Raw genomic sequence first — 19538 nt, 5'->3', positions numbered from 1 at the left:
GTGTCACAGTGACCACGTGACGCAAGTCCCATTACGAGAGAGAAATTAACAAAAAAATCATTTTACTAGTTACTCGTTTGGCAAAAAGTGTCTCATTCACTATATAAATGCAATGCATAGATCCCCCAGGCTGATGGAAAATGGAACGACTTGCGAATCTTGATTTTTAAAGGTCAGTGATTGATAAGATGAGGCAGTCTTAGTGGAAGAACTTCGATGAATCGCTAATTGGAAGATGAAAAGTGTTCGATCAGCGAAATAATTTTTCTACATATTCACGAGCGATCGCACTTTTATGCACAATGTCAATTGAATTTGAATACAGTCCGGTCCCGGCCTTTGTATGATGAAGTAGCTATTAAATGTCCAAGAGGTTTTGTGGATTTTTCAAATGCTTTATTATAGTTTTAAACCGAAAATGGATACAGTCAAGGGATATGACTCGCCAGTGACCAAGTTTTTGGATAATAAATAAGATGAATTTTCAGATGCCATCAAGAACATCCAGGTCTCAAAAGTGGATTCAACCAGTTTCTTCTGCATTTTCTGCAATTTCATTTAAACATTTTTTGTTTTTATAAAAGCTCTTGGTCTCGATCCGAGTGATTCAATCTTTACACACTTACATTCACGTTTACATTCATAAGAAATGCCCATGTTCAAGAAACCGCATTTTTTCACTTTACGTGTGGCAGTCCATTCGTCACCAAAGTCGAAACGGCAGCAATCAAATACGTTGCCACAAGTCGGAATAACCCAGCAAGTGCCCCAACGATATTCAGCTCCGACACCTCCAGACCCTAGAAAAAGTTTTACAAAAAAATGTTAAGTCCGGGAGGAACACAGAACTAAAATCAGAATTAGAAAATCTTTGCTCTACTCACCGAGTTGTGGTTCGACAGCTTGATGTTCGTTCATTTTGGGATTGAAATCGTAGTTCAAATTTTCGACGATCTTCAAATTTTGAGGCAAATCTTGCGTAGATCGTTCGGAAGCTGGTTCCACCGACTCCAATGTAGAGTTAACGTAGGCAGCTAAGAGTGGAGTGTTTCGGCGACTGTGAATCAGTTTAGCAGCGGCACGTGCCGATTTGATGATAAAACGGTTCACTGAACCATAAACTACAATGCGCTGCTTTTCGACAATGGACAAATCACCCACGCTCACACCCATATCGCTCAAGTAGTTGCTAGCAGTTGTTAGGACATTTCGTCTTCCCTCACAGTTAGCCGAGTTCTTGGTCTTAAGTACTTCAATGAATTCTCCGTTTCCTTCGTTTGTTTCGGGCAATGGATCCCATTCAGGGTGCGATTTGACCAAATAGTCGGCGATTGGTGAGATGTCGTAGATGGTTTCACAACGTCCAGTCGATTCCATAGTCTTTTTGTAGTAGGCTGTGTTACTGCCGGCTTGTGGTAATTGATTCTCGCTTGATTCTTGTGAGTATTCTCGTGAGTAACCTTTCCGATCATTCCCCGATTCTCGTGAGTTTCCACTTTGACGGTTTGTAACGACTTGGAACGGGTTCATAATCAATTTCAAGTGATTCACTTCAAAAGTGGACAATGAACCATCAACGCCGAGTGATTCAATGACACCACTTTTTAGATTAATCTTGAATGGTTTGCTCAATGCCGAATTCTCGAAATTTCCTTCGGCCGACTCGTAGTTGTCTCGATTGTCGTCTTCGTAACGCAGTTCTTTCACTTTACCAAATTCGGCTTGGGTAATTTTGCCAATGATAACTTCGTCAGAATATGGTTTAAGGATCAAATGGTGGCGAGAATATATGCCAGCCGGGTCGCTTGGCGACTGTGACCAATATTTCAAAGTTTTAGTCTTGACTTCGTACTTGTACACCTTATTTCGTTCCCAATCGGCCTGGACGGCAACTAGGCCAGCTAGCACAAAAACGGAACACAAAAACAGAATTTATCGTTTCGGACGTCTAATTCCCTTTACACAATCGAAAGCAACGCTCACCTAATATCACTGCCAGTACAAGAGCACCCTTCATCTTGATAGTGTCGATGAAACTGATCTGATCTAGAAGTCGCATCGCGTTAAATTCGCATCAAATTCGCTGATGAAAGAATATTTTTCCCTATCAGTCTGTTTATTATTAGATGTGACAATGACCCGGGTCGTTAATATAAAGGAAAGTTATTTCGCTGACCGAACACGTTTCAAGTTCCAATCAACGATTAATCGAATTCCTTTCACTAACAACTCCGTCACGTTATCAATCCACTGATGACCTTTGAAAGTATAATCGGGCTGGTGACGTTAGTCCCACACGAGTATATTGACCGATAGAGTTTGTTTACGATTTACAATTTTCTGCGTTGTGTAAAGGACATTTCATTTTTCAATTGACACAAGTGGATTTTTAGCTTTGGGTAAGATGGACGGCTCTTATATTCTCGTTAAATCAGATCCCCTCTGTCCCAACTCTGGAGTCGTCATAGATGACGATGACGAGTACTTCTGCAGCTCTTATGTCTGCTAGACGTTTCGGTCTCGCATTACTCGTTGAATTTTGTTTTTGGGTAAAATTCGGGTTTTGTCGTCGGAAGTATTTTTTTGTGAACCTTTTGGTGCGGTTCCGATTGAACTAAGGGGCAAAATTGGTCGAAGCGCACGTAGACTCTATGAAAATCTTTGAACTTTTACTGAGGAGTGTGATAAATTGAAGAGAAGTGGAGGGACCTGGTCTACTAATGTTTTATATTCATCTGTCAAAATTGATTGTCAATTCAAAGTACTTGACCTGTCACAGACTGCAAGCATATTAACAGTTTTACTGTTCAAACTATTACTTCATTTGATGGAAGATTTTCATAGATTGATTTCAGAAATCTTTTACTTCATTTGTTTTGAACATACTTTTTGCTCTATAAGACCGCATTAGTCAAACCTTGTCGTTTATTATTGCTGTCGTTGTCGATAACATATGACAGCAGTCTGTGACAGGTTAATAGAAGAGCAGGTGGCGTTACGTCTTTGAAAATTTCGAGAAACGAACTTCGCTTTGGCGAAATATAGGCCGAACGAAACATGTGAGTTCCATCACTCCTCATTCATCAGAATCAGTTCCTCTTAGCGAGACTCGCTAACAAAACGCGTAGTTCAAGTGTGTCATGTTTTTCTATTATTTCAATTGTGGAAGATGTTTTATCACAAAAACGACCCCTTACCGCTTTTATTGGCACATTTTGTCAACTTTTGTTAAACCATCTACATAGGAGGCGAATGAAGGAAAAATCATCTTGCCCAGCCGCGAATTTGAAAACGGAACCTCTCGATTATGAGTCGAGAGGTCTAGCGCCAAAGCCAAAATGATATTTACTTCGAGCGCTTTTATATTGTGTAGTATGCTAGATTGAATGTGTAGTGTAGTGTAGTGTATGTGTGGATGGGCTGAACATAGATATTACATTGCTCCTTGTGTATGAAAATTAAACATTCGATGTTTTTAACGTTGCGAATTGGAAACAACTTTCATTTTCGTCACAGAAATTTCACTAATACAGAGAATTTTTGGGTAGATTCTAAGTTTTCTTTGGTCTTGGTCGTGGATTGATGCAAAATCTCTTACTTCATTTGTTTTACATAAACTTTGCTATGTAAGATCATGTCAACCGGGACTAGCTGCTTACTTTTCTAGTCGTCGATAACAAATGATATATTTGACATCGCGCTACTAATGCTAATGACTAACGAATAGAACAGAGGCTGACTGTTCGAAGTACCAAGGAATCATCAGGCTGGTTCTAAATTGTATATTTAAAATATAATATTTTTGAAACACCTTTCTCCTGCAAGAAAGGCAGACCTTTACTATCTACAGCATTTTTATGAGGATGCTGCAATTGATCGTCTGGTCATCGAGATATCAGAGGTTAGTGATTTAGTGATAACTGTATACGTCGAAGACGTTTGTCAGATCGAAATTGCGAAAATCTGTACAAAGTATGGATCATAATTTGTCAATTAGCGATAGCGGAGGACTTGACGCAGTTAGCTACAATCCTTAAAAGATTTCTGTGAGCCGAATAAGCACCAGGCGAATTTTTTTTTTGAATCAGACACACCATTTTTGTTTCCGGACGTTTATGGTGCTATCGATAGGGAATTTCAAGGTGATCAATTCGAATACGGAGTTTTTTTTTCTACCACCTCTCCGGCTCGGGCGACTATAAGAAAATTTGAAAATTTCAAAATCATGCCTTTTTTAGAAAATTTAACTTAGTGGTAGTTTGTAGAGATTTAATGGGCGTATCTAATAAAAATATCTTCGGGTCGGAAGGTTGTAGCTGTGAGTCAGGATGAGGCATCAAAGTCCAATTTTATTGTTTTGTCAATGAGCAACCCAACCGATTTTTCATTTTATTGGCTTAAAATGAAGGCTAGCACATCCCATTTAACATATCAAAAAATTAAGAGGGGTTTTTTTAGATTTTTTCAAAAATTGGTCATTTCTTTGCCACTGTCGCCATCAAGGCTGTACACTTTGGAAAGGTCACGCAGATGCAGATACGCGGGTTACATACCACGTTTCATACAAAAAAATCACCACGCCATACAAATTAAATTTTGGTGAATTTGTTTGTATGGAAAAGGTGTGTTCCCACGTATCTAATAAAATGGCGATCTGCGTGACCTCCCCAAAGTATACAGTCTTGGTCGCCATGGCCTGGTGAAAAACGGTATTTTTGAACTGCACATTAATGCAACATGTCGAAAGACATATTTAAGTTTCTCACAGGTCGAAACAGTGGTCAAACGTACCTCGAAAAAACCTTTAAGAACTTTCTTCTGGGCGCCCAGATTCTTGAGATTTTTGAATGGAAATGTATGGAAAGTTTGACTAAAAATGAAATTAATTGCTATGTACTGGTTGACTATGGTCTACCGAACAATTATTACGCACTAAAAAGAAATTTATCATTTTTACTTTGTGAATTTGGACAACTTTCACTGATTTTTTCACCATCGAGAAGCTTTCTGGTCATGTGTAGATCATCCATTACGTACATAATACACTTCAAAAAAAATAAAATAAGTCAAGTCCACGTCATTTGTGCAAACAAATATGCTGAGGGAAACTTCAATTCATTTGTTATCGTCAACGATCGTGTATGATAAACTATTAGCTCTACCTGGAATGCCCTCTTATATGTTTATGCTTAAATTATTGAAGTAGAAGATTTTGAACGAATACTGGTCGATTCAAGAGAACAAGTAGCAGATTTAATGACTATCGCGTGCAGTCTTCTCAATAACATCATTAAAATTTAAATCCAATAAATTTCAACAAAATTTACGTTTACATCAAGCGATTTTTTTGTATGTTTGGTTTTGTTTTAATCAGCCAAAAATAATTCACGTCATCCCATTTTTTCATCGTTTGATGTTCGCAAACAGAATTTGTCGAAAAAGTTTTTCAAACTTTTTCCACCAAAATCGGTGGGTGCATGAACTCAATGTTCTCTTTTATGGCACATATAAATTCAAAAATTATTTTTTTTTCTCCTCTGCGTTTGGAGTAGAACCATGTGATGAATTTATCGTACGTGCTGAACATCGTCAACAACGATGAGGAACACAAAAATCAAAAATAAATTTAATTTCATTATTTTGTATGCATTGCACGACACATTCCTGGGTGTATATAAAGCGAGTGATTTGATTCTATATGCCTGATAGTAAAAAGTGTATCTTCTATTATATAGATAGTGGTGGAGAGAGCGTGTGTGTGAGAGAATGGACGGGGGACCCTATGGCTGTGCAAAAGCTAATTTGTACATTTTGAACAAATGAAAATAAAAGCCAGCATAATTTGCACGACCTTTTTCCAATTTTCCAGACCAACTGGTGAAAATATAGAAAACAAAAAACCGGTCGACACATATATACACACACAATGCACACACAGTCCGTTTTGTATGGCAGATGTGTAATGGAAATAAATTTGATTATTTAATTTTGCATAGCAAAAATTTTTGTTAATGGTTCGAATCAACAATCTAAAAAGACAATAATTAGGTTAATGAATTTACCAAGTAAATTTTCAATTTAAATTAATGCCGTAAATTATACAACAATAAAAACCTCATGTTTATTATGTTTAAATGGGCGAATATAGACGGGGACGACGGGCATAATGTTTATGCGGTGCAAAAATTTATCGCATACATTTATAGCACCATGTCCTATGGATAGATTGTTGCGGGAAATTTTTGCTGGCACGTACCATTGCACACAACACACTCCTCGGCACACCGGCACCCATGCATATTTTAAAGGGCAAAAATGCACAATGGCTATAATATGGAGTTTTAGGCGATGATTTAATGTTACATTTAAAAACAATGAAAACGAAAAAAAAATATATTTTCTGCTGTTTGTTGCGTTCGATGGGCCCACTTTCGATGTTCAAAAAAAAACCGCAAACACCCATTATATCACAGTGACCCATGTATGTGTGTGTAACTATATAACCCATGTACTACGATACACAAAACTAAAATTGCACGACCCTTCCTTTATGCAATAATTAAAATGTTTTCCGACATTCTCTGTGTACGGGCTGCTCTACGGTTACACGTTTTATGGTGGAAAAATTGACTATAAATGTCGCTTTTATGAACCAAACTTTTATGTCGCAGGTAATAAATTCGGTGCTAGTCAATGCTTAGTTTCATATTTCACTTGCGATTTAGTATGCATGGACTAAATGCTTTTTGATAGTTTCGGAATGAGTTTCACTTGTGGAATGGACTTCTATGTTTGTACGTAATCCATTAATCTTTCGTCAAGGAGTTTTATTGATGTTTCGTCCTGTTTCGAAAAGCCGTAGGATTCTTTTCCAGTCTTTCGACTCTTACACCATTTTGTGATCGATATTAACGTTTTACCATAACAATTATTTTGTGATTGAATTAGCACATTAGACCAATTTTGGGATCGAAAATTAATAGCGTATTACTGTCCCTCGTTCTCGCAAATGATTTCTCCTGTAATCCATTCCCACTTAGACTGTGTGTCTGTACTGAACGAGTTGTTTTTTTTAGAGATCTGCTATAGGTTTGGTGCTTCAGGAAAGGGGTGGAGAAAATTTGAATTAATCAACCCTTCTGAATTCGTTGTCATTTTTGTTACGTTTTGCATGAAGATGTCTGTTACGTTTTGTATGAAGATGTCTTATGTCACTCAATGATTATTAATTTTTCTTCCAGTAGAACACTTTAACTATGTTGGGCTCGAGGAGGCAGAAATCTTGTGTTGCCTTGTCTTTCCCTGTTTAAATTAAATCTCTTCAACGAATCAACTTATTGCAAAGCTTTAAGTTTAAAGCTTTATAGTATCGTTTATCAATTTATTTATTTATCATATTATTATCCACTAAGGAAAAATCAGGCTGCTGAAAGCTTTCGTTTATTTTTTAGAAAAAGCTTCGCGTATATTTGAACCTGCGTGTTTATGCTTATGCTTAATGTTCTAAAAAAATTGACATTACAGTGTTACCGAGCATTTGCGGTGTTTGTCGAGCAATATGATAGTAACACGGTTATTTTCGTATCTGTTTCGGACGATTTGATTTTGTCGTAGAACCAACCTTGCGAACGAAAGCGGCTTAAAGCTACCCAACAAAATGGTAGAGTTTATAGCAAGAAATTATATTCTAATTTCAAAAAAAGGCATATATTAGGCAATTCAATCCTATGTTTTTCTTTATCTTTGAAGTGACTTCTTCTACTCTATCAAAACCGACAATTCGAACCAAGTGTACAGATTACGATTAGAATTTCTGTAGAAAGTAGACAGCAATGACAAAAGTTTGCCGACACAAACTTTAAGATTTAAACTCTCCTAGAATATACAGGTAGTACATGGGATATTTTCAAGTTAGTTGAGTTACAAATTTCGTACATATTAGGGCTCTTCCTTTCATTTTTAAATATGCTGAGTATATCGAGTATATCGAGTATAAGTCGCATGAGTTTGACAACCGTCACATTCAGAAAAATTAAATTTTTACGTGATGGATTAAATGCCATTGTGTAGCTTGTGATCGCACGAGTCTGGCAAGGTAATTAGTTTTTCAATAGGACCAATATCGGCTGAGCGATAAGACTTTGAAATCATGTGCCAATCACATACAAAAACAAACATTTTCCAAAGTCTTATCGTTCAGCCGATATTGGTCCGATTGAAAAACAAATTACCTTGCCAGGCTCCTGAGATCACAAGCTACAGACTGGCATTTTGTTTGATCGAAATCCATCGTGTAAAAAATATCATCCACCAGTTGCGCTTCTATTGAGAACAATAGAAACCATAACGTTTCAGCATGTCTGGCACGAGTGTCACTCGTTATAGTCGCGCAAAAGGTTAAGTCGTCTTTCGCATTGAACTCTGGAGTTTCTAGAGAATCATCGAAAACTCTGGCGTTTCGTGGACTTAAACAACGGACTCGACCTAATCTCTTGACATGCAGAAATTCTCAATATTTTTCTTTGAAATCACTTCAAAATGCGATTTTTTTGTACTATCGTTTCTTTTTCGATAAATGCGTGCACATTGGACCATTTCAAGAGCCTTTTAATGCAGACAATGGGGGACTGAAGTTTCAATAATTTTGATAGACACAATACACTACAAGCAAAAGTGGTACTCAAAATAGGGTACTGAAACTTGACAGTGCTCCATACAAATTTTTACGCTGTAAAAAGAGTGGGTATACACTTCATACAAAATAGTACTCTATTTGGCAGGTGTCAATCGAAGCACTACTAAGCAAAAAATTATTCTACACAATGGTAAAACGTAGTGGTATTTGTTTTAGTTCAGTTCGGCTCAGTTCTTGTTTTCAATTTTTCTTAGACCCAAATATTTGAAATGTAGTCAGGTGTTGTTCTAACAGCAGTTGTTTAATCTCAAGGTTACAATAATTATTATTAGTTTGTCGACTAGAATTACTAGAATAGAGATATGTTTCGACAGAAAACTGCGCGCGCTTCTCCAGATCGATAATTATGTAAATCAAAAATGTAGAATTATTGGTCGTCAGTTTTCGAATAATTTGCTCCTGTCCCAATGTGTGTTGATGTCGTTTAGCCATGTACATAAGTGCATTACGTACGTACACACATTTTACCATAAATTCCAGGTCATTAGATTTATCATATTGGGGAATCAACTCTGATCATGGCACACAGATCTAGTTGGTGACTCTCTGCACCATAGGCCATACACCCTGTCCATACATTCCAGTGACCATATATTAGTCTTCTAGTCTTCTAGAAGAAGAAGAAGATTCATTAGTCTATGAACAGCCTCTAGTGCTACCGTCGCTGTTGCCGGCTGACTGTTCTGCATCGTGTTTCACATTACCGCCAAAAACTGTATGTATAATTTACATTCAATAGCTTCACGTGTTTAAGAATAGACGTAGAAAATGTTACAAATTTTGTTGATTTTCATATCGATTAGTGTGGCTTCGTGTCAAACTAATTGTGCTGGCTTTACGAACACTGTACACGACGCCAGTTTACAAGATGTAAAGGAAATTTTCTAATTTATAAACTCGATAATTCCTATTTCTCGTGTTTATCGTTTAGAAACTCGACGGTGACTACTTAGTGGTATACACTACCGCCCGTTTGCTCCAATGTGAACGAATTAGGTGGACAGTTGGACCAAACAATAACATAACAGCTTTAATTAAATCGGCAAATGGTTGCTGCGTACGAGTCGACAACTTCGACACTTCCAACCCGGATTACTTACTACATGACATCACTCCTGTAACACAATGTTCTTACTTGCAATCAACTGAAAGGACTGGCTTGAAATTGATTTCGGTTAAAGAAACTGTTGATAATCGCTGTTTGTTCATTCATTTTTGTCACAATTCGCGGAGTGGCCTGTTGGTGGAATGTCGTCAGCCTCCTGAGGTGTTGCTTCTGGCCTACATTCTTCTACTTGTGAAAAATCTGCTAAGTGTGCTCCTGCTCAATCCAGTAACAAATTTGGTGAATCAGTCCGACTGCATTTTCGGCAATACTTGTTTTGTTTAACACTGAAAATGATTTTTTGCAATACTCTCTCTAGCAAACAAACTGTCAGCTCTATGTGTCAAATTCCGATCTTACCTCATTTCTTTGTATTCTATAAATACTTTTCTACATTTTGACTGACTACGCTGTAATGTACATGTAAATTCCAAAGGCTGCTTGATTCTTTCACCACCTTAATAAAAGTAGTTCGGTTGCTAGAGAGGGTATTGTTTTTTGGCAATAAATTTCGTAAGACTCAACTGCTAGTGTGAAAGTTTTTTAAGCGGTGCTTAGCACCATTGTTTTGGACGATTGATTGGGCATGCGAGTTGTACATGCAAAAATGCCTATAAAATCAATAGTCTAAAACAGTTACTCAAAAAAAAATTCATGTTCATTCGAAAACCCGAGAAAAATCTCAAAACTCCATCATTTTCGGCCCCGACCCGACACATGAAAAGCTTAAAGCGTAACTCTTTCGGCCTACTCAATCGTACGTAAATAACTAATACACGTGTTGCTCTGGCAGCAGTTGTACAACCTCAAGGTTACACTCGACTGCGATAGAAACATATGTCGACAGTAAGTCGTCAGAATACTGTTCTCGCTTTGGTAATTAAATAGACGTAAAATGTAAAGTTAATGGTAGCTTTTGAATCGAGTCATGTGGTCACGTATGGCATAGGTACAGTGTGTTCCTGTCAACAATGAACAAAAGAATAGAGAATGAATATGAGGGTAAAAGTGACCACACCTGCGCTATTGCGCACTATTTCTTGCAAATAAATCGTTTATAATTTGGCATTTCTGACATTTTTGACAGTTATAACTTAGACAAATCTAAGATATCCTTCGTATGTTTTGTTTTAAGGTGAACAAACAGTACATTCATTTACCATATTACCCTACCTAACATACACTCAGTTACCATTCATTCCCCTATAAACAGGCTGACAATTTATAATTTACATTCAATGAGGATATTCCAAGTCTTGACATACACTCAACTTATACTTCGGTTGTTATTGACTTTCAATAAACAAAAAAAAAACAGAACATTCGATATTTTTAACGTTATACGCTTTGGCAACGAACCGTCGGAGGATCATATGAATCAGTGTTATGGTGTGTAGTGTGCTTGTGTAATTTGAAATGATGTAAGGAACCAATGGATGCAAGGTGGGACACGAACCCACAATATTCACCTTGCCGGGGTGATGCTCGAACCAACTTACATACTTTCTTTTCTTTTCTTCTCATGTCTTTATTTTAATTCTCTCACGAAATAATGCCTTGGAACTGAAAGATTATCTAAGTTGTGAGATAAAGTTCTACTTTGAGACGAGGGGATTTTTCCAATTCAATAAATTCTTCAATAACGATAACAGGTCAAAGCGTACAGTTGAAAGCTCTTTCTTTTATCAAACAACAAAACTTTATTCATTTTCGAAAATTCATGCTTTTGAAAGCTTTCGCTTTTCTATAATCGAAAAAAGCTTTGAATGAATTAGAACCTGCGTGTATATGCTTTACATTCTAAAGAAATTAACGTTGCGTGATTACCAAACATTTGTGATGTTTGTGGATCAACTGAAAGCTGAGTTTTTGAGTTCAAATAATATTTAAGACGAATCAACGCAACGCTTACACAGATACAAATTTGGGACTAAAATTTTAGGTCCGTGTGGGATTACTTTCGATGTCCTGGGGCCAACAAAAGATTAAAAGAGCGAATTTTAATCCCGTGGAGATTAATTTCTCTGTAACAACGAGTCCGACGGGACTAAGTACGCAATGGCTTAGTGTGAACATTCTTCGCTGGTGTGCAGTAGGTCAGTGAATGGAACGAAAATAAAAACACTTTGTATTTCTAAAAGGGTAAATTTTTTATTTGAATTTTACATAAATATTTTCAGTTTATTGTTAAATTTGATTTGTTTTGGTTGTTGTATCGACAGGAAGGACTTTACTTACAGTTATTATAATTCAGATCAACGACTTAGATTTAGATTTAATTTCACATTTTACATTAAATTACTGAAGTTTTTCTTTTTAAATTTTTACATCACGTATCACACACAGGTGTGACATTTTTTTAGTTTCCAAATTGTTTTGTTTTGAATAAATATTTCTCTTTTATTTTCTTAAAATTTCTTCTCTTCTCCACTTCAAATATTTTATTAATCTTAAAGATTTTTTTATTGCTCAAACATTACTAAATAATTGATTGAATTTAGTGGAAATTTTCTAATTATTTTCTTCTATAATCAATATGTATCGCAAAGTGAGCTCTCGGAAACTCTAGCTTTCTAGCTTTGTTTCCTTTTTTTCTTCATTTCAAGATCAAACTCGATTACAATTTTCAATCTTATCTTTCAGAATTAGAGATCCCATTTACCGACTTCGGTAAATAGTACCTGTAGGTTAGAGCTTGCAAATTAACGCACTATTGTTAACAAAATTGTCATCAGCTTAGAAATATCATTCGATAGAGACATTGTCGTGAGATATACTATCCCATTGGTCTAAATAAAATGAGGCTTATTAGCAAACTTTGCTTCATTTTGGATATTGCGATATAATCCCTCACGACAATGACTTAACCGAAGGATATTAATCTGATGACAATTGTATTAGCAATAGTGCGTTGATTTCTATGTCCTGATTTGCAGGTGCTATTTACCAAAAATTTACCGAAGTCGGTAAATGAAATCACGAATCAAAATACAAAAAGTAGGTGGTCAAATTGACGTGGGATCAGAAAGAAAATAGTTTTTCCAGGCTCCAAATACAGGAGCCGCATGCGCTAAAGACTACAATTTAAAAAAAGAATGTTGAGATCGACACATGAAACGGATACCTACCGTCATTAGAAACTCTTCCCATTTCTAGTGAGAACTTTCTCTCCCATCCGTGGGGAGAAAATAGAACTTTTATCATTCGAACTGTCACTTTATGTTTTTGAAAATAGCATGGCGAATCAGTGTTTTCGTTTCGTAGAGAAAAACGGCAAAACACAACATGCACTCATGGAATAGTCATTTGTTAAGAGCGCTCACCCCTTGCCAAATTTTTAGCCTACATTTGTGCGCAAAAATATTCATTTTTTGATGATTTCTCTGAACCAAAATCTTTTTTTGAAAAAGTAGAACCATTAAAGCATGCAAAAATGTGTTACTTTTAAAGGAAAAATTGGTTTGTGATTGATAACTTTACCCACTTGGAGAAACCTTTGTAAAATGTGTAAATTATGTTTTTTCCAAGTAGGTAAAGTTTTGACTCACAAACCAAATTTTCCTTTAAAATTAACACATTTTTGCATGCTTTAATGGTTTTACTTATTCAAAAAAAGATTTTGGCTCAGAGAAATCATCAAAAAATGAATATTTTTGAGCACAAATGTAGGCTAAAAATTTGCCAAGGGGTGAGCGCTCTTAACCAAGGGTAGAAAATAGGAAATTTCGCCAAGAGCGAAAGTTTGAGACCAGAGCGAAGAGAGGGCTGCTATTCGATCAAAGTAGAATTTCCTATTTCTCCCCGAGGTGAACACAACGTTTCTCATGCTTTTTTTTTGCGAAAATCTGCATTTTAGATTATTTTTTCACCTGAAAAGGCGCCTTTCAGAAAATACCATTTTCATAAGTGGACAAAAAAAGGATCTTCGCATCGCTAGCATAAAAAACGTTGTGTTCACCTCTGGGAGAAATAGGAAATTAAAACATTGCTCTTGTTGGAATTTCAGATTTTCTCCCCTCGGTAAACAAGTAACTATAGGGCCTTCCTAGCACAGCCTACTTTTGGAATTATATTCTGAAAAATTCCATAAAATTCTTAAAAAATTCAAAAATTTATTTCATTTTAAGAATTTTTAAGAATTTAATTCTAAAAATAGGTTATGAGAACCTCATACAGCTCAAAAACGAAAGTCGTAGAACCACCGACATCTGTCGATAAACAGCATTATATAATGTTCGAATGAGTATGCAACAGTGAATTTAACAGATTCCCAGAGGTGAAAAGAGAAGAAGCTATATAATGATAGAGTGGGCTTGTGGGAGCCTCAGCAGCAAATATTTACAACAAACATTTATGGCTTCACTTGCACTGCTCCATAAATCATTTACATTGTATAAATCTTCTACCACTTCAGTAGAATGTCTAATTACACGGTTTCAGGTAAAATTATTATACACAATCTGCCTGCATGCTCACATGTGCAGTGCATAATGCATTGCATGTTCTCTAAATGCAAACGATAAATTGATTTCAATTTAAAAATATCGACAGGCATACACTGGCAAATCAGACATTTTGGATTGGAGTTGGCAATTTCGAACGTAAGTTAATTTGTAACCTAGTACTTAATCATCAAAAAGACAATTTCATAAGACATTTTCATATTGAATTTTGTGTTCAATTTCTTAACGTTAAATTTTCTCAACTACTTTTCATTTTGGTGGTGGGAAATTTTGGTGGTGGGGGTTGTCTCTACACTTCTAACACACACAATTTGATTATTTCGAAAAATGTTCCATTTCTCCGTTACACCGAATTTCTCTTACTAATGTACTAAGTTAACCATTTGATTGCCTAATAAGTAGACGGGAAATTTTTTTTTACAATTTTTTTTTTGTCTTTCTTCTCCGTTTTTTCTTCTTCTTTCGTCAATTACTTTGCTGCGAAATAATTAATTTCAATTTGATTAAAATCACAAATCCGAAACAATTTCTTCGGGATGAGTTTTGTCGTAATTACGGTCCACATTTTCAACAAATTCCTTGCATTCACCATCGTCTCCTCTAACGCCATTATCATCATCATAATCATCATCATCATCATCTTCATTCGATGAAATTTGTATCTCACTTTTAATGGACGATTCGAATTGAACAGGTGGTTTAATTTGGTTACTTCCATCTGGCACCATGGACGCCGACGAATTCGGTAATGTCGTTGAAAATGTTGATTCTTCCATCGATTTCCATTTGCATTTCGAACCGCTTGTATCACTGAGTTCTGTAAAATAAAACACAAAATCAATGGCAAAACGAGGGCACGTTTATCTCTCTATCTATCTGACCTAACGTCGACACCTTATATGCTCGTTCCTGCAATGCACTCAAACTACTCGTCGGAGCGATACGATGGGGAAAGCGTGGTGAGCCTTTCACTCGTTCTCGCAGCGTCGGTTGCGAATTTTGATGAAGAATTGACGACCGACGATCTTTGGGCAGTTGGAAAAATACTCGAGATTCTGGTTCGGTATCGACGGTGATCCCATCAATTGATTCGGCTAAACTATTGCTTATGATAAATGGTGGAATTGTTGACGCCACATCTTCGTTGCTGGGATAGCTAATGTTAATGGCTGTCCCACTCTTAGCTACGATTTGATTGTTTAATATTTTATTGCCGGTGTCCAGCGTATTACACGACGATGTTGCCTGGTATGATACGATACCGGTGAGTCGGGTCATGTGTCTTCTCAAAGCCTGTGATGCTTCTGTATAGGAAATTGTCGAATCCTTGCGATTCGAGACGAAAATTCCTGTCGAAATGAAATTATTTTATTGACCGACGCGCAAGTTCGATTCGCAGGCATACCTTTGATCCTATCCAAGATACCAGTTCTGGCTTCAGTAGCCTGTTGATGGGTCAATCGTAAATTGAATAAATCGATAGCTGGCAACCGAGCAATGCCAGCACTCTGTCGACCCTCATTATCCAGCTGCGGTTGCGAACTGAATGTAACCGATTGTCGCATCGGATTCACCACACAATGATCAGACGATGGCCAACTGGCACGCGGTATAACCGGCGGCAGCACGGACAGCAGCAATAACGGTAAACCACCGCCAATGCTCGGTGTTCGTGTATCTGAACACTTTTTCTGACCGCTGATGCATTCGTTGACGATAGCAATTTCGTGTTTAATCGACTGCAGCATCGACAAATCGGACGACGATGTGGATGAGTTCGATTCCAACATTTTTTGCAATTTTACTATCTCAGCATCCAGGGCGGCCATCTCCTTCTTATACACCCGATTTTGTACCTCAACACGATACTGTAATTCACGTCGGTCATCGGTGACAAATCGTCTTGTGTTGCACTCCATCTTCAGTCCCATACTGTGTATGACAGGATCATTTATAACACCTAACAAATTGACTACGATTAAAATGGAATTCTCGGTGTTCTGGTTGAACAAATTAATTTATTGGCGCTAAATTAATAACAGTCTGCATGTATATATAGTGCCATGCATAGTGATGGTATATAAATGGCATGTACAGACGGAGATGGCACACAATTATGTCTTATTACCTTTTCCCCAGATGTCATTGATTTTCGGTAAAAACAACAGCGACAATGTTGCCGTCGTTGAGGCTAGTATTAAAGCTGTAATGGTAACGAATGCCAGAGTAACCTTTTCGGCCAAAAAGTTCGCCAGCACTACGATTATAGCACTCGTAATGACAACGCTGTACACCGACACACCAATGTATTGCGAATCGTTTAAAGCCGGAATTTTTACATTTCTCGTCTCCCATGCCATGTACACGCCAACAATTAATAGTAAACCCTTGTAGGCGTATAATGCTCCCAGCCAACTTTGAGTGTGATGCGATCGGCACACCTCAACCTGATGTGTAACATAGAAAATAGAAATAAGTTTCGAAAAGCAATTACGGCATAGATTAATAGGTTTTAAGGCACTAAATTGAATTTGCATTTTGAATTCTCTCCGTGCGTTGTGTCTCTCTCTCTCCATCTCCATATATCTCTGGCTGCTCGTCTTGCAGAAGGTAAATGATTTCGATCAAAGGATGGATGATGGATATCATCGAAATGGTAATGTTTTAATTAGTGTGTACACGAGAATATTCCTCCAAAGTTAATGTAATTTATCTGTTCAATTTGAAGTGATGTTACAAGGAAGACGGTTGAGGGACCGACAAAAAATTTTCCCTGTGTTCAGCAACGTGTAAATTAGTTTCCAATCAGATATCGTACGAAAGGGAAGAAACGAAATAATATTTTGCCTTACGGGCTCGAAAATGAGGTAATGGAAGAACATGGAAAACTCGAGTTATCAAAGGTGAAATTAATGGAGCATCACCTTGTTTCTAAGTTGAAACTTTTCGCAATAGTTTCCTGCAAGTGGTGACAACTGTTTGTTTTACGTAACAGCAGTGAATTTAGTTCCCTCCATAAAGACTCATTTAATGGATAATTTGCTACGACTTTATGTAAATTTATCTATTCGTAATGCACGTGAGCTTCTTAGAGGGTGTATGTGTTGTTATCGACTAACAAAGACATTCATTGTCACGATTTTTACCTCATTATTGTAAAATTTCTGTTGTAGGAACTCAGATAATGTGATGCGAAACAACTAAATCAAATACTGAGACAAGCAGTAAGTATTTGCCATTAGTGGGAGAAAATTAGACGATGCATTTCTTCCCTTAATGTGTATTTCTCTTAACCTTCGCTGGTACTATTATTACGATACAATCATCTAATCTACTACTTATTTTGTTTAAAGCAACAAATAGTTTTACACCAAATCTATTACTTCATTTTATTGAATATACGTTTCACTATATAATGCCACGTTAACCAGCAGAGGTCATCGCTTATTTTTGTAGTTGTTGTCAATAACAGATGGTTGGTCTGACTGATTCTAAAGCAGAATTATATGACTTCATATTAAATAAAATTAAATTCTCAAAAAAAAAGAAATTTCAGAAATTTGCAAAGGCTTTAATTGAATTTTCAAGAACTTAATTTCAAAGACAGACTATGGATGAAACATAGTGTCTAGGTACTTTAGGGAGGGAGAACTTGACTTAAACGGACCTTTGTAATTTCAATCTGTTTTCCTGATGTTTTATTTCGATTAGTTTTGACAGCATTTTATGGTGCGGAAAATAGGGAATTCGTTCCAAGAACGAAGTTTAAACAGACGCGTATTCGTGAAATGAAATTTGAATCGTCGGAACTAAGCGATGAGCATTTGTTGGCTTTAAAGGAATACTGTAAAAGTCTAGCAAGGCTCATTCTTATGTTTCGACAAATGACTTTTCAGTATCTTCTTGGTACAAATTTGCAATTTCCCGCAACTCCCTGAAAGTTGAAAAATTAGAGGAAATGGGTTTTCAGGCGTACATTCATTTTTACTTCTTAATTTCTTATTGATTTTATCCATTGATGTAAATACACTATCATACGAATACTCGAAAAAACTTAAATAGAGTCGCGATACCACCTCTGATTTTTCTTCTTTTAAAGCTGAGGAAATTTACGACAAAAATATGTGGAAATGAGCTTTAACCGACTCCAGATATACGCAATTAATGTAAGAATTGCTTCGAATAGCTAAAACCACTTATTTATGAAGAATGCATAACAATTCATCCTAAAGAAACGGGAACTTGAAGATAGATAATAAATTGAAAATTTCGTCGTAGAGTGACCTTGCTGCAAACAAAATGTCGTAACAGATACTTGAGGTGAGGCTGGTATGGCAAGTGTGGTATCGCCGTAAAGCTTAGACGGCAGGCATTATTGTTTTGTGACAGACAGGGTCGACCTGTGTATTACAGATGAGTTCAAGTTTCGCAGCGAATGATGAAAATAAATTTCAAATATTGCACAATTCAGACAAATTTTGTAAAATCCATTCTCGGCGTTTAATAGAGCATGGAATCCTCTACCAATATCGCCATTCAAAAGGTTTCAAACTCTCTTCATCTTGGACAAATCACGATTTAAAAATTTCGAAATTTCGACTTTAGCTGGCTGTGGCTACGTGGTCAGGTTGTCGAGGGAAGCCATTTTATCACGAATTAGCTTAGAATTAGTCCCTCTATCCGTTGCGATACCCCATCGTGGTTTTGTATATTTTTTTTTTTTGTGTCTAATGCTGTTTATTTTCGAAAGATATTAAAAATATATAAATTGATGATTGATGAATTATTGACGGTCTCTGACGTGCCAGTACATTTCTGAAAATAATTCTTCGTCGTCGAGATTTCTCTTCATAAGATCGTTTTTAACGGCCGATAGTGCGGTGCAACTAATGATATGGTCGGATGTCTGCTCGCTTCGATTGCAAAATGGACATTGTGAATTGCTTTTTACACCGATTCGATTGAGGTGTTTATATAACAGATCGTGACCAGTCATTTTTCGGAAGTTCGCTACGTAGATCTTCCTGGTGGTAGATTTTATGTTAGTGAAGTCTGACCACGGTTTATTCTGTGCTGCGAAAGCTTGATCGGTGACGATTTTCTCAGTAATCTTTTGCCTAATTTCCTTTTTTGCAATTTTGAATTTTCTTTGATGCGATCTTCGTTTCTTTTTCGTTGTGAATCGACGGGTCTTCGATTGGGTAGGAATATCATATTTTCTGTGGAGTGCTTTTATGTTGTCGATGAATGAAACTTTCGACCTAAGTTCATTTTC

General features: G+C 36.7%; 2 protein-coding genes across 2 annotated transcripts in view; both read right to left on the bottom strand.

The window, feature by feature from the left end:
- Nucleotides 1-380: 380 nt before the first annotated feature.
- Nucleotides 381-2088, bottom strand: LOC119066492 (vitellogenin-like). Its single transcript, XM_037169002.1, has 4 exons — nucleotides 1984-2088; nucleotides 885-1901; nucleotides 627-800; nucleotides 381-546 (listed from the first exon to the last, which is right to left on the bottom strand). Coding segments are annotated over exons 1-4 (1269 nt in total). The 5' UTR covers nucleotides 2060-2088; the 3' UTR covers nucleotides 381-544.
- An 11390-nt stretch (nucleotides 2089-13478) lies between these two features.
- LOC119066490 overlaps nucleotides 13479-19538 on the bottom strand; it is a 77280-nt gene continuing 71220 nt past the window's right edge. Inside the window, exons 11-14 of the mRNA XM_037168999.1 lie at nucleotides 16392-16710; nucleotides 15669-16223; nucleotides 15145-15612; nucleotides 13479-15080 (exon numbers count right to left, since the gene is read on the bottom strand). Coding sequence (XP_037024894.1) covers nucleotides 14773-15080; nucleotides 15145-15612; nucleotides 15669-16223; nucleotides 16392-16710 — 1650 coding nt within the window. The 3' untranslated portion in view covers nucleotides 13479-14772. The remainder of the gene's footprint in view (nucleotides 15081-15144; nucleotides 15613-15668; nucleotides 16224-16391; nucleotides 16711-19538) is intronic.

The sequence above is a fragment of the Bradysia coprophila genome, chromosome IV (assembly GCF_014529535.1).
Source record: "Bradysia coprophila strain Holo2 chromosome IV, BU_Bcop_v1, whole genome shotgun sequence".
In the NCBI taxonomy this organism is placed as follows: Eukaryota; Metazoa; Arthropoda; class Insecta; order Diptera; family Sciaridae; genus Bradysia; species Bradysia coprophila.
Note: the sequence above shows the minus strand (reverse complement) of the source record. Positions and strands in the feature narration are given on the sequence as shown.